Genomic DNA, 21,980 nt, shown 5'->3' on the forward strand with positions numbered 1-21,980 from the left:
CCTCTCTCGGTTTTCGTTTGGCACACAAGAACGATTGCGAGCAGCCACGAAGCGAATTAAAATAATAATCGGTCGCCGGCAACCGAGAGAATCGTCAGGAATTCGAAATTCCTAGACCGCCCCTAATGACGGCCCGTTTTCACAGTCGTGACTGACGACAAATGACGATTCCCCTCCCTGTCTTGGCGAAAATCCCCGGGCTTTTCGTCGTCCCTGCGCGTCCGCCTGCTCACTCCCTCTAATCGAGACATCACAACGTGAGATTACGCGATATTACGCGCGCGCGTAAGATAGTCTTTAATATTTCGAATTAAGCGATTGCTCAACTACTTACTTAGGGTGTCTCGCTGATTTCACTTTCGGTCGTCGATGGTTGTTCGTTGATTTTGACACGCAACCTAACGACGATTGCGAAACTCGCGTGCGCAATATGTCACGGGAGTAATTATATCGCGTGTTGGCACTGATAAATGCAAAAGAGAGACGAAGTCTATTTCTCGTAAGAGCGGCATTTTGGCAAGCTCTTTAGAAATAGAAAAACAAACGCATTGTGCGCGAACTAACTGTTAGTTTGTGGATTTTTCACACGAATTGCGTGCATTCGGTTGTTCCGTTGCGCAATTAGCAGTCCAGTCCGACGCGAAAATGTTCGTTCGAAACGAAAAGCGAGAGATGCATACCTATATATCTACCCGGGTCTCTGTTTGCGTGCAGTAATTTTGAAGTTCGTCTGCACGCGTGTCTATATACGCTCGACCGGCCAGAATCACGAATGCATAACGGTTAGCGTAATGCTATCCGACATAATTTAGCATGTAATGTCTCAACACTTTTCAATTATTTTGTTCTCCCGTCATTATAATAATTACGGATTAGTTAAGTTAATTAACCAATTTTTTTTTTATTAATAGTTTAATTATCAAAATGACGTCATCCCGATATTGCATGTTGAAACCATTATTCCATCCCCCTCTCTCTCTCTCTCTATATATATATATATATATATATATATAAATTAATTAATAGATATATTACAATGTGATAAAAGTTCCGCGAAATACAATTAAGAAAAAGATTAACGTCACAAGACGTCGGTGAACTTTAACATTAAATGAGTTTTTGTTTTTTTATTAAACAATTCATCCATTGAGTGACATTTATTGCAAACAACAATAATAAAAAATAATTAGTAAAAAAATAATGAATAGATTGACTGATTAATGTGACAATTGATTGATCGACGCGCGCCGCCATTATTGTATGTGTCTTTTATTGTACGTTATAACTATTTATTGTTTACAATAAAAGTATACGCCTAACACACACGTGTGAATTTTAATTTGTCTCTTATGGACAAATTTTCTACAAATAAATTCATTTTGACTTGCTGAAATGGTTTTTTTTTTGTGCTTTTATTTTATTGATTTGCAGTGCGGGAACACGTATGTGTGCGCGAAACACGCTGTCAAATGCAAACGATTGTGCGACACCGTTCGCATGCACGCTTCGCAATTCGGCAGAATAGCAATGATATAGCACGTTGATATTATTTCAGTTATTTCGCGAAATATGTATATACGACTGCGCACAAAGAGAACCACGAGCATGACTTCACAGAGAGAGAGAGAGAGAGAGAGAGAGAGAGAGAAAGAAACGACACGAAAGTGTTTTCGCTCACAGCAAGAAACGTTCTCAAGGATGATCCCGCACGAGCTCGTCTTCGTTTATACGCGGAAAGGTGAAAGTTGAGGCGAAGCGTCGGTACCGGAGGCTTTTCATATTTAAAGGTCAACCACTGGTGCGCTCGACAATAACTGCGACGTTTCTTCCGCTTACGTGGCAATTTTGCGCCAATTTTATCGCGATACGTGACGATGTCACGAGGCGGAGTGCACCTCGCGACTTTTTTTAATGAGAGAAGCGACACGATAAACTTCGCCGCCCGCGCCATTGAATAATGAAAACAAGAGAGAGAGAGAGAGAGCGGCGCAAATAATAGCTCGAATTTTTCGATACGGTGCACGTTAGGAAAAAAAAATAAAAGCTGCCGCGGTGGGGTGGTGCGCCTGCTGGTTCAAGATGCAGCGCGCGTGCATCGCGTTGAAAAGGAATTATTTAACTTGCACACGTTCGGAGTCAGTCCTTACCAAAAGGCCAATATATTTGAAACATTCACAGTTAAATATTAATTATACGCCTTGAAAAACCACATATCGACCGTACTAATATAATTTACGATAGAGAAAGCGATTGAACTCCAGAGAGCGACTTTGAGTCGCTCAAACGGACGGCTTCTCTCAAACCGGTGCTCGTTTCTCACTTTCTTTCCCGTAAAAAAAAAAAAAAAAAAAAAGTTCATTAATCGCTCCGCATTTCCTCGACCGGTGCTCGAAGAGCCAATACACACATGCGTTTCATCCTCTTCCCTTGCCTTGCGGGATTTTCATCGCGCAACCCGCGCTTTTTTTTCGCGCGGTGATGCTCTCTCTCTCTCTCTCTCTCACGGGCGCTTTAATATCACATCGAACGAAAGTAAAAACTTTCATTCCGGTCCTGCGATGTGTGGTTTGATGTCGTGCGCGATCTTCTTCCTAGGAAGAAGATACACACAGGGGTTACGTATTCGATTCGCGATGCGCATACGTGCAGCAGCTCGTACTTACCGTCGGGTCGCGATTTTTTTTGAGATGAATGGCGCGCACGCGCACTTTCGTGCGGTGAAAATGCAAATTTCTTGTCAGCGAGTAGTTTATCGTTATCGCATCTAAATCACCGCAACGTATCGCACTTTGTAATAATAACAATATAGAGAATACGTTTTGTTGCCGCGCTCTTTACAACTTGTCTGAACACAGTTTTCCTTTGATATATATATATGGTAACGAGACACTTAAATTGCCTCCAAAGAGACGTAACAACGCGCGCGCAAGTTGTTCGTACATCAACTTGAACGTGAACATGAACTTCGCACACATATACGGAGGTAAACGAACAAGCCCGCGCGACCCCGAAAGAAATGTTGCCTCCTTGAGCTTGGGTGGCTAATTTTCTCTCTTCGCCGCGAACGTTTTCTTTGTGTCTGGGGGGGAAGTCGCTTTCTTTTTACAACCTTACCCGTAAGATTCCGTCGTCACGTTCGAATAGAAATTGATCAGTTGTTGCTCCACATCTCCAATTTTCCTTTCTGCCTCTCCTAATGCGGCAGCATCAGCTCCTACTCGAGACTTCCCTGAGGTTTCCCGTCCGGGGAATTTGATTGATTCGCTACGATTTCCGTGGAATTTCCAACGTGGAGTCGTCCCCGACGATATCGACGAAAGGCTCCTCCCCCAGATGGATGTATCTACAGATGTTTGACGACCGAAAAGAGAAGATTAGTTTTTCTTCTTCGTCTTCTTCGTTCGCGGTGAAAGTACGTCATTACGACGTTTGTCGTGATCGCGTCGTTGGACTTTGCTTAAATTGCATTGGAAATAAGACGCCCATCTAACGATTTCCACGGTAATTTAGAGATCTTCTCCGGACGAAAAAAATTGGGGGGCAGGCAACGGTTGTGGTGGCGAAAAGAAAGCAAAGAATTATTGAAATAATTTTTTCATTCCGCGTTATGTCCGGCTACCGATCGGAAGATATTTCTGTGTGTTTTAAAATTAATTTTGTATGACGCTCATTTGGTAATTAAATTGTAACATTTTTTGCAATACAGTACAGTTCCATTTTGCGCGCATTTTGTTCGTGTATTGAATATGAAATTTATATACACGAAATTTCCATCATCATTGAGAAATGATTGTGTAATCACCTGTTTATTTAGCAGGCACAATAAATTGTAGTCCGCTCGTTATTTTAATATCAATTTTGATTACATGTATATTACACATACAACTAAGTTTTTTTTTTTAGTTAATTAACATAACTTTGTTGATAACATAATTACGTATCATTTTAATGTTTGCGAAACGTATAATCACAAGTCGGATTAGATCATTTAGAAGAACAATAGACTCATTTTTCCTTTCTTGGGACATTTAGGGTTTCGGTCTAATGCTTTCCTGCTTGAGCTATTTCAGCTCAGGGATATCTCCATCACCTCAGGGACGATCGTGAGACGGTCATTCGCTATGCTTCTTGCGGAGTCGAATGATAGCTCAGTTGGGAGAAGAGCGTCAGATCGAAGACCTAAATGTTCCTGGTTCGATTTCAACAGTTGTTTTTTTTTTTTTTTCCCAAGAACCTGCAACCTCTAGGAAGCGCAGAGAACGATCGTCTTATGATAGTCCCCGAGACGGTGGGATACTCGAGCCGAAATAGCTCAGTTGGGAGAGCGTTAGACTGAAGATCTAAATGTCCCTGGTTCGATCCCGGGTTTCGGCAAATTTTTTTTTTTTTTTTTTTTTTAATGTAATTTTTTTGTTTTTTAATGTAAATTGCATAGTAAAAGATTAAAAATACGCATTCAATAACCAAAATTTAAAAGAGTTGAAAAAATTCTCACATATAAGATAATTGAGAAATAATATTTTTATAAATTAAACACTACAAAAGTTTTTAATGTGCAATTTACATTTATAATGTTAATAAAAATATTATCTCTTAATTGTTTTAAAAAAAGTTTTATTTTTTTTTTTAATTTTACACATTTAATCATAATGTGCATTTACATTTTTATTACAACGTGCATATTTTTTCCTCTCTAAGTAGAACTTTTTTATATTTATAATTCTATAAATATTTATATACATGTAGCGTTATAGTATATTATTTTTATTAATTAACTCAGGTATATCCACGTTTTTCGGAATTACAACCAAACGTAAAAAGATTCACGAAAGACCGAATTGAATAGAGATAAGTAATTTGAAGCGTTTCTTTATCTTAATTAATTCGATTAATCAACGTTTTACCTTGAATAACGGATATTATTAAATTATTACGTGTGCGAATCGAAGTTCTCCCTATTGACGAGCTTTACCCATAAAGCCGTCGACCTAGCCGCAGGCTGCGATTGTATCATTTCGCGTGAGAAGGATACGATTATATCGATAATAATGACTGTCTCGGTGTAGAGGAGACCGGTAATACGTAATTCTCGATTCACCGATCTGTTCAGTGAATATCAATCGGTAAACTGCATAGGTTTGGGCGTAAGTGAATCATACGCGCAAATTGCAATTACATGCATTCATTGCGAACACTTGTCCGTAAATGACGCAACCCCGTTGTACGTTGAAAGTGATAATGTTAGATCTTTTTTTGCGTTTAACGAGTTAGAAAATATATAATATGGAAAATAGAAGTTTTTTGAAATTGTATAAACTGACACTATTCTATTTTTTTAATAAAAATTATTCGAAAAATATTTTTTCTGGCAAAACTGTCAAAATAGGTTTTTTTTTTTTTTGAAGAAAATGAAGATAAGTATTTTATACAATGTGAAAAAACATCAAACGTCATAAAAAATTGTACATTATTAAATAAAAAATGTTAGTACATTAATGTTAATACGTTGCTTAAATGTTCATTTGCCGAATGATCGAAATTGAAGTCGATAATCTCTTGCGTAATGTTGACAGGTGTATCGCTGCAACAGAGATCAGATTAGAACAGCGGCTCCGCGTTGCGCAATAGCGCTCCGCATATTTATATCACGACTAATTCTTCATTCTCGTTCATTCGATTCGAGAGAACAAGTTATTTCGTCTTCGGTTCTGTTCGAATCGAAGCTTTGCACGCGCGTTTCTCCTCCTGAAATTTCAGCTACGTGACCGCCTTCTCTTATCTTCGCTTTATTACTTCACCGACCGACAGACCGATATTGCCCGCGGGGATTCTATTCCGAAACGAGAGCCGCGCTTCTCGAACAATTATCGCTTAATTAGATTTCTGCTCTTGAAGGCGGGTATATTTCGCGGAGGGGGAACTTTCATATACACACACACAGCGTTTTGTTGTTTGGTTACCGTTGCGCTTGACACCTTATCTGGTTCACAAGAGAGAAAAAATTCAATATTTCTATTATTTCATATATGTTTGCGCACACACATATTAAGAGCGATCTTTTGTTTGTGGTTTCGTTTCATTGATTAAAAAAAAAGAATTACTTTGTGTTTGTGTGCGAGAAGAGAGAACATTATGTCGATATTATCGCCTTGTTCATAAATTCTTCCCTGATGTTACAGAGTCGTGACTGACGGTCCGCGCCAACCATGTTACGCCTCGTGATCTGTCTGTTTCTATGTAAGTATTATATAGTTGAAACACTTCTTCTGCTCTCTCTCTCTCTCTCCCCATTGAGACATCCCCGCGCACAGATGCGCGCGATTTTGATAAGCCGACAACAATACTTAACTCCGACCAATCCCAGAGGAAGACCAACAATCCCGCATGTACTGCGCGCAAAAGTTTTGACCGAACACTCTGATTACGAAATACAAGCTACATCGTGTTTCCAAAAAAAAAAAAAGATTCGTTTTGTTGGAATTAAATAACAATTAGTAGCAAAATGTCTGTTTGTGCGTTGTACAAGTACGTGTCCTTTTTTCTTTCAAACAAGTAAATTAATTTTTGCAAAGACATTCTCGCGTTTGTTTGCAACGTCAAATATCAATTGAAATATATTACACACACGAGAACAAATTTATTTTACAATATATACAATATGTCTTTCTCGCGCGATTTGTTTTTCCTCGATGAATCAATTCATTCGCGCAATAAATCGACGAAATAAAAATTCCTCGCGGGCTTGCAAGTCGTCGTCGTCGTCGTCGTCGTCGTCGTTGTCGTTTTCTCTTTTTACCGTTCCTCCACAGTCTAGTGTCTAAAGAATCGATGAGAGCATGAGAATACAATCGGCAAAATGGCATTTGCGCGTCCTCGCAGCGATGATCGTCGACGCGCGGTGGACAAACGATTAATCTCCATTGTACCGCGGGATTACTCAATATTTTTTTATTTATTATTTTTCCATATCTTAGTATCGACGCTGCTCATCCGCGCTTGGTGGCCGATAATTACGGGGGCGATCTTGCATATATATATATAATATATATATATATATATATTTCTCTCCGACAAGCGTGGGAGCGCCGTGGCATCCTCTGTCGCGGATAAAGTCAAGGATTCGCTTCCGCGGCGAAGGTAAATCCGACACTGAGAAGGCGATCGTTCTCGGTCTGGGATTTATGGTCGTTTACTCGTCGTTTCACTCCGCATCGAGGAGGAGAGCACGGCACAATCTGCGGTACAGGAAGATCGATGTTGTTGACTAACCGGCCATTCGCGCGACATTTGTCACCGCTCGCGTGTCGTTTGCCTCCATCGCGGAGAAATATGGAGATTTTTATTTTCCTTTCTCTATATCCCTTTTTAGCGTGGACATTTATATATATATGTATACGTGAAAGAAACCACGTACCCAACTCGGGAAAATAGCACACTCGATAGAGCGCCGCGTATAAGGGAAAAGCGTGAGAGGCGCAATTAATTTATATTCATTAACAAGAGCCCCCGCGGGGATGTGCCCGCGATCTCGATCGAGAGAGTATTGTTACAACGTCTTTAGAAACTCAACAAACAATACACGCGAGACGCCATCTCATTAATATATGAAAGTTCCACATCTATCTATTGTTTCGTGAATTTTTAATTAACGATTAATTAATCATAATCTTTTCGAGTTTGTTAAAAAAAAAAATACTTCTTCTGCCTAATTTCGTTATCTATGTGGAACGCAAATATACTATTGACACTTTTATTAAACAATGCAAATATAATCTCGGTAGAGATAGATCTCATGCGAAGGAAATAAAAATTTTTGCTTAAATAACTCTTTGAGAGAGATATGTGCGCGAAGGAAAAATAATAAATACATGTTTTTGAGATCTCGCACAGCGCGGCGAGCGCTTTTGAAATATTTCATGCGCAAGTTCAAGCGTGCCGCAACGCGTTATTGTCGCGACGCTTGTCATGCGTCTCGCGCGCGCGCGCGCGGCACAGTTCATAAGCGGGGAATGGAGAGATATCGGATTAAGTGAAGGAGCTACCGAATAACGTTTGAGAAACCTCTCGACATACAGCAAAGTAGAAAAGTTTCGCGACTACTTCGTTGGAAACGCGAGAGATTCGATATCCGGGAGGGACTTAGCGCACAAGTATGCGCTCGGAAAATTTTTCATCGTCGTGAAAAAGTTTGTCGCTTACCTTTGCGCGAAACTTCGCACGTTTTTTTTCCGCGATCCCGTAAAGAATTTCGCGCGGAGAGAGTGCGAGAGTTACGACCTTCTCCTCCCGTCTCGTCCCGTATCACTTTTTATTCATCTTTATCAGAGCGTTGCGTCTCTGTATTTTTCAATAGCGCGCCGTGTTGTAATGAAAATTTTTAAAACGTCGTTCGTTTTTTATCTTCACAAATTCCGGTTTCAAAAAAATGCTCGTGACAACCACAAGATCGACCGTCAGATTCTGTCAATTTCTGTCGCAAAAAGAGAGAGAGTTTACACTTTTAAAATAATTTATATATTCGAACGCGCTTTTATTCTCAGATCGTACAAAGACGACGAAAGAGCTTTATAAAAAACCAACACACGACGACGACAAACCAAATATGTGCTCGCGACGATGAAATATATAAAATCAGATTCCACAAATTGCCCAGCGATATTATTAAATACCGCGCGCGCACACACTTCTAATATCGTTACATCGAACAACAAAGTGTGGCCTCCGTCGACCTCTGAACTCCGCGTGCGCGAGCTTTTACGTTTCGTTTACACATGTCGCATAGATATCATGCACTTTCTCTCGACTGCGAAAATCTTTCGGCAAACTTTTCCGCTGCAACCTTTTTTTTTTTTTACATTGCATTATTTTCCACCGCATCGCGAGTTTCTCGTCGTTGCCAGCTTTTAACGTTTATCTTTGTGTAAAAAAAGCTTCTCTTGAAATTAATTACTAAAAGCAAAGGAAATAAAACTGCGTTTCTTGCGATCTTCGTATGCAGATAGAAAAATACAATCAAAGCGTCAAAGAAAGAATGAAAACAAGAAAAAAAAAAAATACTTTTGCATTTGTTTAACGGTAAGGAAATAGATTTTGCATAATTAAAAGCAAACCGAGAGATGAATCAAAAATATGAAAAACTCTCAAAGCGTTACCGCGTATAAAAAGATTTTCAACACGTGAGTGTGTTTTTATGAACGTAGTTTTTTTCTTCGCTTTCGAGAGTTTATTTTTATTTTTCGTACATCTACGTGTGTTTCGGTCTCGAACAACGCGTAACGTTGTTCTCGATATATCGACGAGTATCCGAAGCGCTATACTCTTGAAAAAAAAGGAGAAAAAAAGCATTTTGGCTCGCGCGCATTGTGACGAATATATAAAACGAGTTGTCTCCTGGCGCGGGATAAAATTGCTCATGAGAGAGTCGAAATAAAATTTGACAAGTTCGACTCAACGTTCGATAGTTGTGTGCTAGATCCTTTTCCCGCATTCGCGCGCTTACACGGAGACAAATAGCAGCAACGCTGCAGGAAAGAGTTTTGCCACATATAAAATTCCATCATGCGATTGTAGGCGGAAGTATCGATCGCGCGATTTTGCCGGTTTGTGTTCGTACGTTGATAAAAAGCTCTTTATTCCCAACAATGGGAAACGACTCGGGGGGACGAGTCAATGGTTGTTTTCGCTCACACGGATTGCGCACACATACGAATGTATACAGTTGTATAAATATGTCATACAGTTGCTATAAAATACAGGTAGTATTATACAGAACACTCGGATTTAGCGCGACCGCGCCTCTCCGACCCAATTCTATTCCACATAGAGCGAAGCGCACGATTGTTTAATCACCCTACGCTAATTCCGGCTTTCTACTTTCAGATATCGCCGCTTCTTACACGCCCGGTCACTGCGAGGCAGGGGTGAGTCAGTGCTTTCTTTAATTTTCACACCATTTCCCACGAGAAATATAAAATCGGCAAGTCATATACATGACATTCGCAAACTTTCGTCGTTGTTTTGCGCGCGTCTGCAACTTTAATATATTTATTATTATTATCATGATGACACTAAAAAATAATTGACGAGAAAATATTTTATCGAGTTATATCGCAGAATTTAAAAACGGATTTTATGCACGTAAGTACTTCGTATGATTAGAACGATTAAATATTTTTATCTCTCCCCGGTTGGCTAAAAACTTTAGGTTTGTTGAATCGCAAATTTAATTTTATGACTCTAGTTCCGGTTTTTTACGTTACTTTCAATGTCACTTCTTCTACGAACAGCCGTGTGTTTGAGTTACCACGCAGTGTTAATTTTCAATACAATTCGTCATATTTTCCAAGTTTTTTAATATTAAAATTCTGACTTCCACTTGGCGAAGTTGGCACGCGGACGATAAAGTCTTTATATTCCATCCATTATCCTCTCTCTCTCTCTCCTCCGACAAGTGACTTTCGCGGATTTGTCGGATGCGCGAGAGTTTGGTCGATAGTTGAAAAATACCTTTGGAATATTTATCGAACTGACTTTCCTAATTCTATAGAGACTAAAAGACCGGTCTCTCTTTCTCTCTCTCTCTCTCTAACGATGTTCTCGTAAATATTCAAGCTGGCGCTAATCTCAAGACCGAGCGGTTCCAATCAGACGGTTCCGTGCACGCCGAACTTAATTAGCGACTAAGTAATTAAAGTCCTTCCGCGGCCCTTATTTCAAATAATGTAATTTAACTTTCGTGAAATTCCGCGAACTCACACACACGAGTTTCAATTCGTGCGCGCGCGATGTTTATTGCGACGATTTACGATGATCGTGAGCGGCAATTTTGATTTGAAAATCGAATGCTGACGAAGCGCAACGCGCGCGCTATATATACTGGCAACTGCGCGTCCGATATAAAGCGTAAAGTTGCCAAGTTCTTTCTTCCACGAACGAACATTACGAGAGATTCTTCTTACTCTCGCTCTTTATGGATGTGAACGCGCGCGGATTTTAATTTACGGTGCGCGCGTGTCTAATTACAAGGTCGCGCGAGTACAGCGCGCGCGAAATTCTTCTTTCGTTCGCCGCGATCGCGTGAAAAATCTCTCTCGAGAATGGAATTACGACGCACTCTCTTTTTTTTTTTTTTTCGTGAGAGTCCCTTTGAAGTCGCCGTTTTAACGTAGCTAATAAACGCGACGCAAAACGGTCAATGTTCGGTAACGCATGGCCGGATGCGCGTTTACCGGCTAGTCGTGATTTACACGCGACGCGTGTGCAGGTATAACGGCGCGATCGCCGCCGACCGCTCGTAGTCCAGTGAAATTTAATCAAACTTTCGGTGCCCGTCGGGATGTGTGTTGCAGTATCGAATTTCATCACAGTGTGCACGGCGAGAGGAGCATTCGTTCGCATTTTGTGCGTGCGTAGGCTCGCGCGCGCGCGCGCACAAAATCGATAATAGTCAATGCTGCATACGCGCGTTGCGCTCTCGTTTAAACGCGGGAATATATAAATTGATTTTCCACATAATTAACACTTGACTATATACACGCGCACGTAGTCGACGAAATAATCGAAAAGAAAATCCTTTTCACGCGGCCAGCTGAGGAATTAATTTTGTTCGGCGAGCTAGAAACACTATTTTCATATTTTCCAATAACCATGGCCAACGTGTAAAATTTCGTCTCGTTATATTTGAGCGTGTTTTTCGCTCAAATTTTGATCGAAACAAAAAAAATATATCGCGAACTCAATAATCGACCGCTTGACCGTCATAAATTTTCTGAAACGAAATAAATACCGAGTGTGTTTGATATTTTGACAAAACAACAACAGGATGATGCAAAAAAATATGCTTTGACAGAAATAAATATATCAGTTTATAACTTGAAACTCGTATCTTCAAATAACGGACTCGAGTTTGAATGAAAATAAAATGACAATATTTTGTAAGTTCGAAGTATATTAGAGATTGCATTGCATTTGTAATTACAAATCAAAGAAGACGATAAGAGCGAAGAGACGAAAGAGATCCGAAAAAGCACTAAATCAAATTGAGTCGCGATTTTGAAGTTGAATTTGAAAGTAGCGTGCCGAAAGTACGTTTCCAAAAGACCTCCCCCGCGGAGGCTCGCCATTTACAGAGGCGCTTTCCGAAAGTAGTTCCACATTCTGAGAACGTATTACGTTGCAGGCATCGCGAGATGTCGAGCGACCGAGACTACCAGAGTTCCTCACGGAATTGGACTTGTCGAGTCTCGAGGCATCCGAGGAAGACGTCGAAGCGCTCAAGAAAATCGTGAAAAGGCTGGCACCGGAGAAAAACGGCGAGTACCAAGTTTACCAAGGTTGTCTTTCTGAAACTTCTGTCCTACTAACCCCGAGACTTACGTTGTTTAATTCTTTTTTTCCCCCCTTGTCGATCTGACTAAACCGACTCGCTTTTTTTTTTTCTTCCATTGACAGTCTTCTTCGGTAACGAGGACCTTCTCAAGGAGTGGCTCAAAGGAGCGGGTATTATTACTTAAAACGTGCTTCTCTCTCTCTCTCTCTTTCTCCGCATGTTGCATTTCTTTGATGTAGCCGTCCTTTCTCCGCGGCATTGCCTCTTTTCCGTATAGAATAAACTATTTTGAAAAAAAAACTCTTTTTGTAAAAGCTGTTTTATATATAAAAACTACATTTTTTTTAGAACTCGCGAGAGAAAGCTGTTTTTTTTCTTTTTAATAAATTAAAAGCTGTTTAATTAAACATCGAAATTGAAATTGCAAATAGACGATCGGGAAAAAGATCGTGAATATGGATAAAAGATTGTGAATAAATACGTCTGTGTTTTACCAATATATTCTTTCTTGTTTGTTGCGATTTTTCATTTCGATGTTTGTTATCTTTTCTATGGCATTGTAACATTTTCATTGTGCATGTGCATATAATTGTCTCCCTCGGGTAGCAGACGTGTAACGTAACATTTGCGTAAATATATCTGTGTCTCCGCGGGTTATATCTATGCAAATGTTCACTGCAAATTTACCAAAACCTTCTCTCTCGATAACTTGAGAGAGGAGAATTCGCGTGTCGCGCGCGATATCGTTTCGGCCGTCAGACACACACACACACACACAGAGAAACAGAGAATGAGAGCATCCGACTGTCTTCCACAAGCAAACGTCGTCCTACCAAACTGTCAGATATTACGTAAAGCTCCGTGTAAGCGAAAGTCATTGAGTGCGTGCGAATATCTCGCGGCGATCGGACTGCGTTTCTGCTTTCCCACGAAAGTGCAATTTTTCGTTTTACGATGATTGTGCGACGCGCGATGCTTCGTGACTTTCCGTTGTATAGTGACAGGACTTTCTACGACTGTGCGCTGCTGCTATTTTAGTCGATTCGTCGTTATTTTTCTTCAACTTTTTCTTCTGTGAACGCAAGTTGCATTATTTTTACGTATGTAATTAGATTTAACGATAACGTATTTATCGTTCGATTAGTCGCGAACAACGAGCGTATATGTATCGACAACTAATTTGTCATTCATTTATCATCTTTCGCATTAAAGCGAGCCGCAATGTGGCGGTTTCATATTGCGGTCTTCGGCGTTATCGTTCTCGTCGAATCGCCGCATGTATATGTACACATATACATGTATATATATATATATATATATATATGTGGAAAAGTCGATGGCATATCTCTCGCATGGCTCGTAAAAGCTTAAGCGATTATATCGTAATATTCGTACACATTAAACACTACGGTCGCGAGAGCGCGCGAGGAAATATTCCTGAGAGCGCGCGTCTCTCGCGATGATATATAACACGAGCGTTAATAAAATTTAACAAAATATTCCGCTTCGTGCTCAGGCGTGACAGGACAGCCCGGGGTGGATTATCCGGCCCTCACATCGATTCCGGCCACTTCATTCAGCTGTCGCGGTCTGAGAGGTGGATATTACGCGGATTTAGAGACAAATTGCCAAGTAGGTGACATTGATATTACGTGTATTTCACAAAAAAAAAATTGTACAACGAGATGCATTTGGATCACTGTAAGAGATATAATGTGGTAAAAGTAAAAAAAAAAAAAAAAGAGATTAAATAAAAACATTTTAAAGAGAGCAAAAAGAAATTCGAAGAGCAAAGATTTATCTGTTTGCAATAAAATTTGTGTTACAATATTGTATTGCAAATTTTCTATTACATTGCGATGTTTTTTTCAAATTTTCAAATCTCTATTTATAATTAAAATCTAAAAAAGTTTAATTTACAAACTTTTTACAGTAACGAGAAAATTGATAAGGATGGCGTTTACAGAAGTTTTGCGGAATCTTCTTGTCTTCAATAACAAACAACGTGTTATCAACGATTATTATTTCAGGTATTTCACATTTGCGACAATGGCCGCAAGATCTCGTTCCTGTGTCCCAACGGCACCATCTTTCAGCAGTCGCAGCTTATATGCGATTGGTGGTTCAAAGTTGACTGCTGCAAGTCGACGGAGTTGTACGAGCAAAGCGCGGAGCAACTTGCCGAGGAGGAAAAGAAACGCGCGGAAGCGCGCAAGATGCAGTCCGAGTATCATCGTACGGCGGAGCAGGATAATAACGCGAACTATTACGAGAGTCAGAACAACGATTACGACGGAAGACAGAACGGCCGAACTAATCCGTATGGCCAGTCCGCCAGTCAAAATCAAATTCCGGATCGACAAGAGGAGCCGAAGTCCTCCACTCAGCAGTTCGGATCGAATAACGTTTTCGACAATGCTCGGGATTCCGTTCGTCACTCCCAGGAGAACAATGCGAACGCGTTGCGAACCAGTGACAAAACGATTCAGACAACTGACAACAACAAACAACGACAATATCACCACGACGGATCGAATTATCAGGCCGTGAGCAGGCAGAGAAATCAGTTGGTGGACACGCAGAGCACCAGTAAGTTCACGTACGAGCACGGAAAGTTCCAGGACACTCGGCAGAACTATCAACAGACTCATTTCCGATCGAGTCAGAACACGTCGTCGCGCAACAACAACAACGAGAAGCCGGAACTCAGAAACACCAAGTCGCGAACCTCGTCGCGAAACAATCTTTTTGGTAGCAATCAGTCGGTGGGCCAGAAAGCTACGCCAACTTATATGGAAACGACGACCTTCAGAACCACAACTTCCGCGCCTCCGAAAGAGTATCAACAGTTCGCGGAGAGCGCTGCGTTCGTGTCGAATCGAGGAAATCGTTTCAATGCGGGTAAATTTGACGGCGCGCGACAATTCTATTATCACTCGTACGATCACCGAGAACACTCGACAACAGCGGATTACAACAGTCGCGAGTCGACTACCCTGACACCGGAGAAGAGCGAGACCGAAACGGTGTCTTTCACGCCAAAAACGGGCGCTCCGTCGTTCCCCGGGCCTACGTTCTCTCCCATCTACAAGCCCAGGACGACGACGCTGCCGCCTTACGAAACGACGTTGCAGTACACACCGACCACCGAAACGTCATTCTACAGTACGTCTTATTACAGACAAGACGATGTTCCGGAAACCACGTATACCAATGCCGCCGACACCACAACCGTGACGTCGTCTTCCGCTGAGGACTATACAACCACCACCGAGTTCTTTGCCGCGCACAGCGATTTCCACACTCCTCCCGCGATAGGAAGAGTACCTCCAGCACCCACGAATTATCAGCAATATCTCGATAAGAAGGTGACCGATCAGAGAGACGTCAATCGAGATATCGGGTCTTTTGCGACCACACGTCCTTACGTAAACACCGAGAATTATCGGCACAATACGGCCAACACGACGTCGACCATCCGCCAAGACACGTTCTCTTCATCGACGCCCTTCTTCGAGGACTCTCGCAGCCAATCGGTTGCCGGTCAAAGTAGTTCGACTCGTGCTAGTTATCAGAAAGAAAACAGCGTGTCGAATATCGAAGTTAAAGACACTACGAAGGATCCCTGGCGCGCTTCCTCGCAAACTATCAGGCAGAACTCTATCAGTTCGACGGAGAAACCATGGAGAAGCACCAGTGCTTATCAGCCAACTTCCACAAGAGAGACTTTGAGTCCTTACGACACCAGTTTTACTTACAAACAAGGAAAAGTGTTGTCTACCTTGGGTCCTTACGTTCCTTTTACCAAGAACTACGTGTATTCCACAATGACCACCACTCCGACACCGAAGTCACCGTCCACCGTGCCGTCTTATACTCCTACTGCGAATTATCGTATAACGGCGAGCAGCTTGATACCCAAAGTTAAGTCGACAAGCGTCCCAGTCACGAGCAGACCCAAAGACAGAGCGACTTATCTACCTGAAGCTAGTAGTAAACGACCGACAACATTGGACGATAGACCGTACAGCGAACGAGAACATGCGCTCAGCATGCTGCATTCTCTTCAGGGTCTAGGGAACAGCCCGAACAGTCTGACTGATTCCGACAAGAAAGACGTATCTAATAGAAATCATCTTTTCGCGCCTGGTCCGTCCACTTTGCATTCGTTGGCTTTGTACTTTGCCACAGCAAGCGACAACTTCGAGTCCAACGAAACCGCCGAGTCAAACGCGAGCGTCGAGAATCGCGAAGTCGAGAGTAGAGAAGGTGGTTCCCTGCTGAACTCATCTGTCATCCAGTTACCGACTAGTATTCTCACACAACACACTATTACATCGTACGCCGATCTGTTCAATCTAAACAATGCGCTTGAAGGTAACGCCACGATGACCGAACTCGTTGCGGAAACTGACGATGTTGGGAGTGAGATCGACGATGATCTCGATATCGAACAAAGCGAAGGTCCGCTGAACGGCGCGAAGAGATCGAACAGCACCAAACTGCGCGAACTGGCGCAGGTTTTCACTCACGCGCTTTCGGCGTACTTGCAGGATCCGGACACCTTCAAGAAGGTGTTGACGGAGATCAGACCTACCGAACCGCCGATAACAACAACCGAAAGCGGTGAATTCGAAACTACAACATCATATTCGACCACTGCTGAGGAATACTCGTCGGTGACCAAAGAGAAGGATGAGGTTTTAGATTTCTCGGACGACTCCGACGTTTCCAGGAGACGCAAACCGTCCACCCTATTTCCGACCACTTTGCAGCCACCCACTACTTCTGACAGATCTTATTACACAACCACGTACGACGAATACTACTCGACTACCGCGGGCCAGACCCGAAGACCGATATATTTCCCAAGTTCGACGTTATTACCGCCAAGCACTTCATCGTACGATTCGGGAGAGGAATTGTCGACGCAGGGCGGCAACACCTTTGCCTTCGAAGTGAATCGCGCTTTCACCACCACGGCAAACGACATTCAGAATTACGAAAGCGATACGAGAGATTCCACCGATCTGTCGCCAGTTTACGACAATTTCTTCCCAACAGACGAGGACGGGAATCGAAATAAGATCAGTGACTTTCACAATAACACCGCGAGAACATTCCAACCATACGGCAAGAATGTGAAACCGCCCGACGCTACTCCCATAACCAACTACGTGGCGTCATCGACACCGGCGTCTTTTCAGCATTCCGTAGGAACGACCTCGAATACCGTTTGGGGCAGAGGTTCCGCCGGTGACAGACCTGTACAAAATCTAACACCACCTCATTATCAACGTTTCGGTAACGTGAGAAGCTTCGAGGTGTCAAACAGCATCGTACCGAGTCAGGCGTTGAGATCGACGACACCTTTGTCGAGGAGCAAATCTAATAGCTACGAAACGATCAGCAGCACTGTTCAACCTTTCAGAATACGTTACTACGACACGACGACAACGGTGCCTGAACGAAAGACCAGTCCCGAGTCTCTCGTCACGGCTCGCAGTTCGTATGTCAAATACAGAAATAGTTACAATCACGCCGAGGCAAATCGAGAAGAGAATACTCGCAAGCCCGCAGGAGAGGTAACAACGTCGACGACTCGGGACACAGTTGGAACTCTGGATCCTATCACCGCAACCGTTACCAACGGCGATGTCACTCCGTATACCGCCACCGTTGCGCGCGCCACCTCCAGCAACCAACCGACCACCACGTCCGGCAGACAATCCAACTTGCTGGGCAACGATCACTGGACATCTTCGCCCATGGTCACTCAACTCTGGGAGACGACGGTGTTCGTGGATCCTCGGCATATTAATCACGGTCTGGAATCGAGCGACGACAGCGTCAGCACACCAATTACGGAGGCCAACGTGAGAGAGGAATCGGAATCCGCGACGGCAACCACTGCGAGATCGCCAACATTGTCAACCAACGATCTGGACGAGGCGACGGAAGATCAAGTTACCACCACCAGTACGCCGAGTCCTTGGCAGTGGGCACCAAACACTAATGATTCACCGGTGGCGTTCACTCTTCTACCAACCACGTTCTCGTCCGCGGAGAACACGGCTACACCGACTCCGATTATCACGACGCGATCAAGCATAACGACCACGATCACTTCCTCGGTGACGTCAACTAATACTCTTCGGGACAATCTGTCCACCTTGTTGCCGTTTGCAGCGACCTCAGACAATATGCTGAATACCACCGAAAATGAGATAATCAAGGCGCATGAGATGTTTGGTAAATTAAACGAGACGAGCACCAACACGCTGATGCGCGTGATGAAGCAAGCCGATAGCAACGAGACGGTGAGGCAATTGGTATTGCTACTGATCAGCCATTGCAACGGACCCAGAAATAAAACAATGGAGCAGGAAAGAGAGCAGTTGTTGGAAGCTCTTCTAAGAATGCCCGTTAACGAGTTCAGTTCCGAGGAATCGAGGGAAATTGTCGCCAGTATTAATAGAGTCAATCTTCCTACCGGTACGTTAAATTATATTTGTAACAACAATATTCACACAATTATAAAAAAAAAAAAAAAATAGCTTTTAATCTAATTTTAATTTAAATATTAATTTAATTGATTCCCTTTTGAAATCATGATAACCGTATAGAATTTAATTGTATGAGTATTGAATAGTGAGGAGATAATAGGTGTATTTAATATCTTCGGCAATTAATTTCAACCGCGTTCGAGTTGCCATACAATACCTCCGAAATATAATCAATCACGAAATTTCGGTATATATAATCCTGTCTGCTCTACCGAGCAGGCAATCTATGCGCGTAATAAAAGCCGTTAATATATTAACATAATATAAATAAATATAAATACGTAAAGAGATAAATTATTATGTTTCTGTATATCGCGCGCGTTTACAGGCAAAACACGAGTAGCTGCTTTATCGAGCTCGACGACGGCATCTCCTACGAAGGCTTCTCGAGGATCGTCGGTGAGACCTACACCGTCTCATCCGTCCATCACGACGTTTCGTAGCAGAACAGGGCGAAGGTTCCGGACAACGACCGAGAGTGCCGCAAACAGTTTCGCCCGAAGATCGGACGACGTTGTCCCGGACACGAACAATTCTTTATCGGAAGATGAGAACACGGCGTCCGACAACCGAGCTCTCGAGCTTCTCAGATCGCTCTACACGATAGCCGCTAAGTGGGGCTGAGGAGCCCGACAATCGACGACCGATCGGAACTACGCGCACGTCCGCAAGACTCGCGAGATGAAGATCTCGCTGGAGCGCTAGAAGACGTACACATCTGTTGATTCGTCGAAGATTAGTTTAGATAGATCGTTCCTCTGTCACTCGTCATCATTCCGATTTAGCCTAAATTTCTTGGGTGTCGAACTTTGAACTCGATTCGGTTTTGATCTCGGTCCGACAAATCGACGCAGAGCGACGAAACAAAATCTGATCTTCTTTGAGAAAGAAAAACACGATTGCGTTGCACTTTCTTGAATATGATTTTAAGGTTCGATAACGGAGCGGATAATTGTCCCGCTCTCTGCTATTTATTTTTAGGGGAAACGAAATTCTTATTTTAACATTTTGTTGAAAAAATGTGGGGATTTGCGCTAATAATTTCGATTTTGAGAAGGGGTCTTCTGCAATCGATAATTAACGTTAACTATAAAGAGTTCGATTTAACTTAGGATCGAGATTGACACCTGCGCTCGCGGATACTAAGTAGGTCATCGTCATATATACAGCGCAACCAGTTTCAGATTTGTAATTCGAGCATCTCGGCTGTGCTTGGTATCCGCGACCGAGCGTAACTCGTGTCGGTTAATATGCGGAGTCCCGATCGATCATCGGTCGACAAAACATCGCAATATAACAATTAACCGGCTTTAAGTCCGAGGATAAGATTATATTATGTATTGTGCTCGCCGTCCTTCTTTATTAAGAATAAAATAATTACCGATCGCCTCATCGAAACATCGGCAAATGTTATTTGCGAAAAAAAAGGCCTGCCATATTTCGTCCTTTCTGTTCGGTGACGCTTTGCGTGAATGCTGTGTATGAATATTTTTCGTTTAATAATTCTGTCATTCTCTTTTAATAACGTTTTATTTTAATGTGCAGTAATAAAACTTATATATTTTAACGTGCAATATAACAACTTTTTAAAATACTTTTCTCACACATACAATACACGAAATGTAATTTCTTAAAATAAGTTTTCGCGCGCGCGATTAATCGCAATCACACAATTACTCCGTGTGTTCAGTATTTATTGAAAAAAAATTATTTTATTGTTATATAAAAAAATATATATTGTTAAAATTTTTCGTGAAAAGTCTCTTTAAAAAAAACAAATAAATCTTGATATATATTTTATTGTATTTGGAGTGCGCGCGCGCGCGAGAGAGAGAGAGAGAGAGAAATCTATTTTAAGTGCTCATACACATCAGAGAAAGAGATATATATATAGTATATATATATATACAAGGCTATCGATTGCGAATTGTAATCAGAGAAACATGAGCATACTCAGTGTAAAATCGCGATTGTTCTGCATGCCGACATAAAAGGGTAAAAGCATTTTATACGATTCGCTCCTATCTCGTAATTTTCGCCAAGCACATCCTCTGTATTTGCAACTCGTCTTTGAATTGCACGCGAAATTGGCGGAATGTGACGGCACGTGGTATATTGCAACGTACGCTTTGTGGTTATTTGTACCGGTTAAACTCTCTACGTGACACAATTCCACCCTTTCTCCCTCCACTCTCGCGAATCCGCCTTTTCAATGAAATCATTTTCTTACTCTCTTGCGAGAGATTCGGGTTAATTCCCATGGCTTGTGTATTAATATTCCCCCCAGAGCGGCATCAAATTGATATTCACGCCGAGTTACGTCACAAATATAAACTTCTTCCAACAAAACCCCGAAACTGCCGTGAAAACTGTGTTGTATCATACATATATATTATACACGTTCAGTATTACGAAAAAGACTTCCGAATTGGATTCGCGCAGCTTTCTGTCGGATCCGCTAAATTATTTATTTCATCTTCTCTATATTGCGATTCCTGCGTACTGGCTAAAACAAATAATAGCAGCAGCAGCAACAGCAGCTACTTACTTGTATCATTGAAATTACGGTGTTGGTAACATTCCCTTTCGTTTAGACAGTTCGAGGTCGGCGACGCGCTTCCGCTGCGATCCCGAAACGTCCAAACGGGGTTTCTAGGTCATTATTTAAGTACGCGATGAATATATGTATACATACGTATATATATATATATTTTTAGCGTGTAGTTGTACCGATTTTATGTAATATACCTTTGTACAGTGTATGTGAATAAATATACAGGGTTTTGTTTACCTATGTTTTACCTGTCAAACGTTCCTCTTTTTATACTACGCTGTTTTTTTCGCTTTAAAATTATTTACAATAATTATGCAGAAAAATCGCGTGATGGAAATTAATAAAATTCGCTGGTTGCGAAAAAAATTAATACGATAATTCTCATGAAAAGAGAAAATGTTTTTTATACGCGCTAATCATAGGATATGCATAACCTTAATTTAAAATCTATATATTGCAACTATTGAGATATTATTATAAATTATTGTTCATTTTATTAGTATAATAACATTATATATATATATATATTAAT

The 21,980-nt window shown here is 41.8% G+C and overlaps 1 protein-coding gene and 1 non-coding gene across 3 annotated transcripts in view; both read left to right on the top strand.

Moving 5' to 3' along the window:
• The window catches only part of LOC109856993 (mucin-5AC), a 39,987-nt gene extending 19,348 nt beyond the window's left edge, over nucleotides 1-20,639 (top strand). The window contains exons 2-8 of one of the 2 annotated variants that reach the window (XM_020432808.1): nucleotides 6,180-6,237; nucleotides 9,880-9,920; nucleotides 12,179-12,332; nucleotides 12,451-12,498; nucleotides 13,845-13,960; nucleotides 14,359-18,823; nucleotides 19,223-20,639. In XM_020432808.1, coding sequence (XP_020288397.1) covers nucleotides 6,207-6,237; nucleotides 9,880-9,920; nucleotides 12,179-12,332; nucleotides 12,451-12,498; nucleotides 13,845-13,960; nucleotides 14,359-18,823; nucleotides 19,223-19,518 — 5,151 coding nt within the window. In that variant the 5' untranslated portion in view covers nucleotides 6,180-6,206 and the 3' untranslated portion in view covers nucleotides 19,519-20,639. The remainder of the gene's footprint in view (nucleotides 1-6,179; nucleotides 6,238-9,879; nucleotides 9,921-12,178; nucleotides 12,333-12,450; nucleotides 12,499-13,844; nucleotides 13,961-14,358; nucleotides 18,824-19,222) is intronic. The other variant, XM_020432809.1, reaches the window with a different exon arrangement.
• Nucleotides 4,302-4,374, top strand: Trnaf-gaa. The gene has a single exon. It is a non-coding gene; the product is annotated as a tRNA-Phe (tRNA).
• Nucleotides 20,640-21,980: the final 1,341 nt, after the last annotated feature.

This window comes from Pseudomyrmex gracilis, unplaced genomic scaffold (assembly GCF_002006095.1).
Source record: "Pseudomyrmex gracilis isolate BER0280 unplaced genomic scaffold, ASM200609v1 scaffold_139, whole genome shotgun sequence".
Lineage (NCBI taxonomy): Eukaryota > Metazoa > Arthropoda > Insecta > Hymenoptera > Formicidae > Pseudomyrmex > Pseudomyrmex gracilis.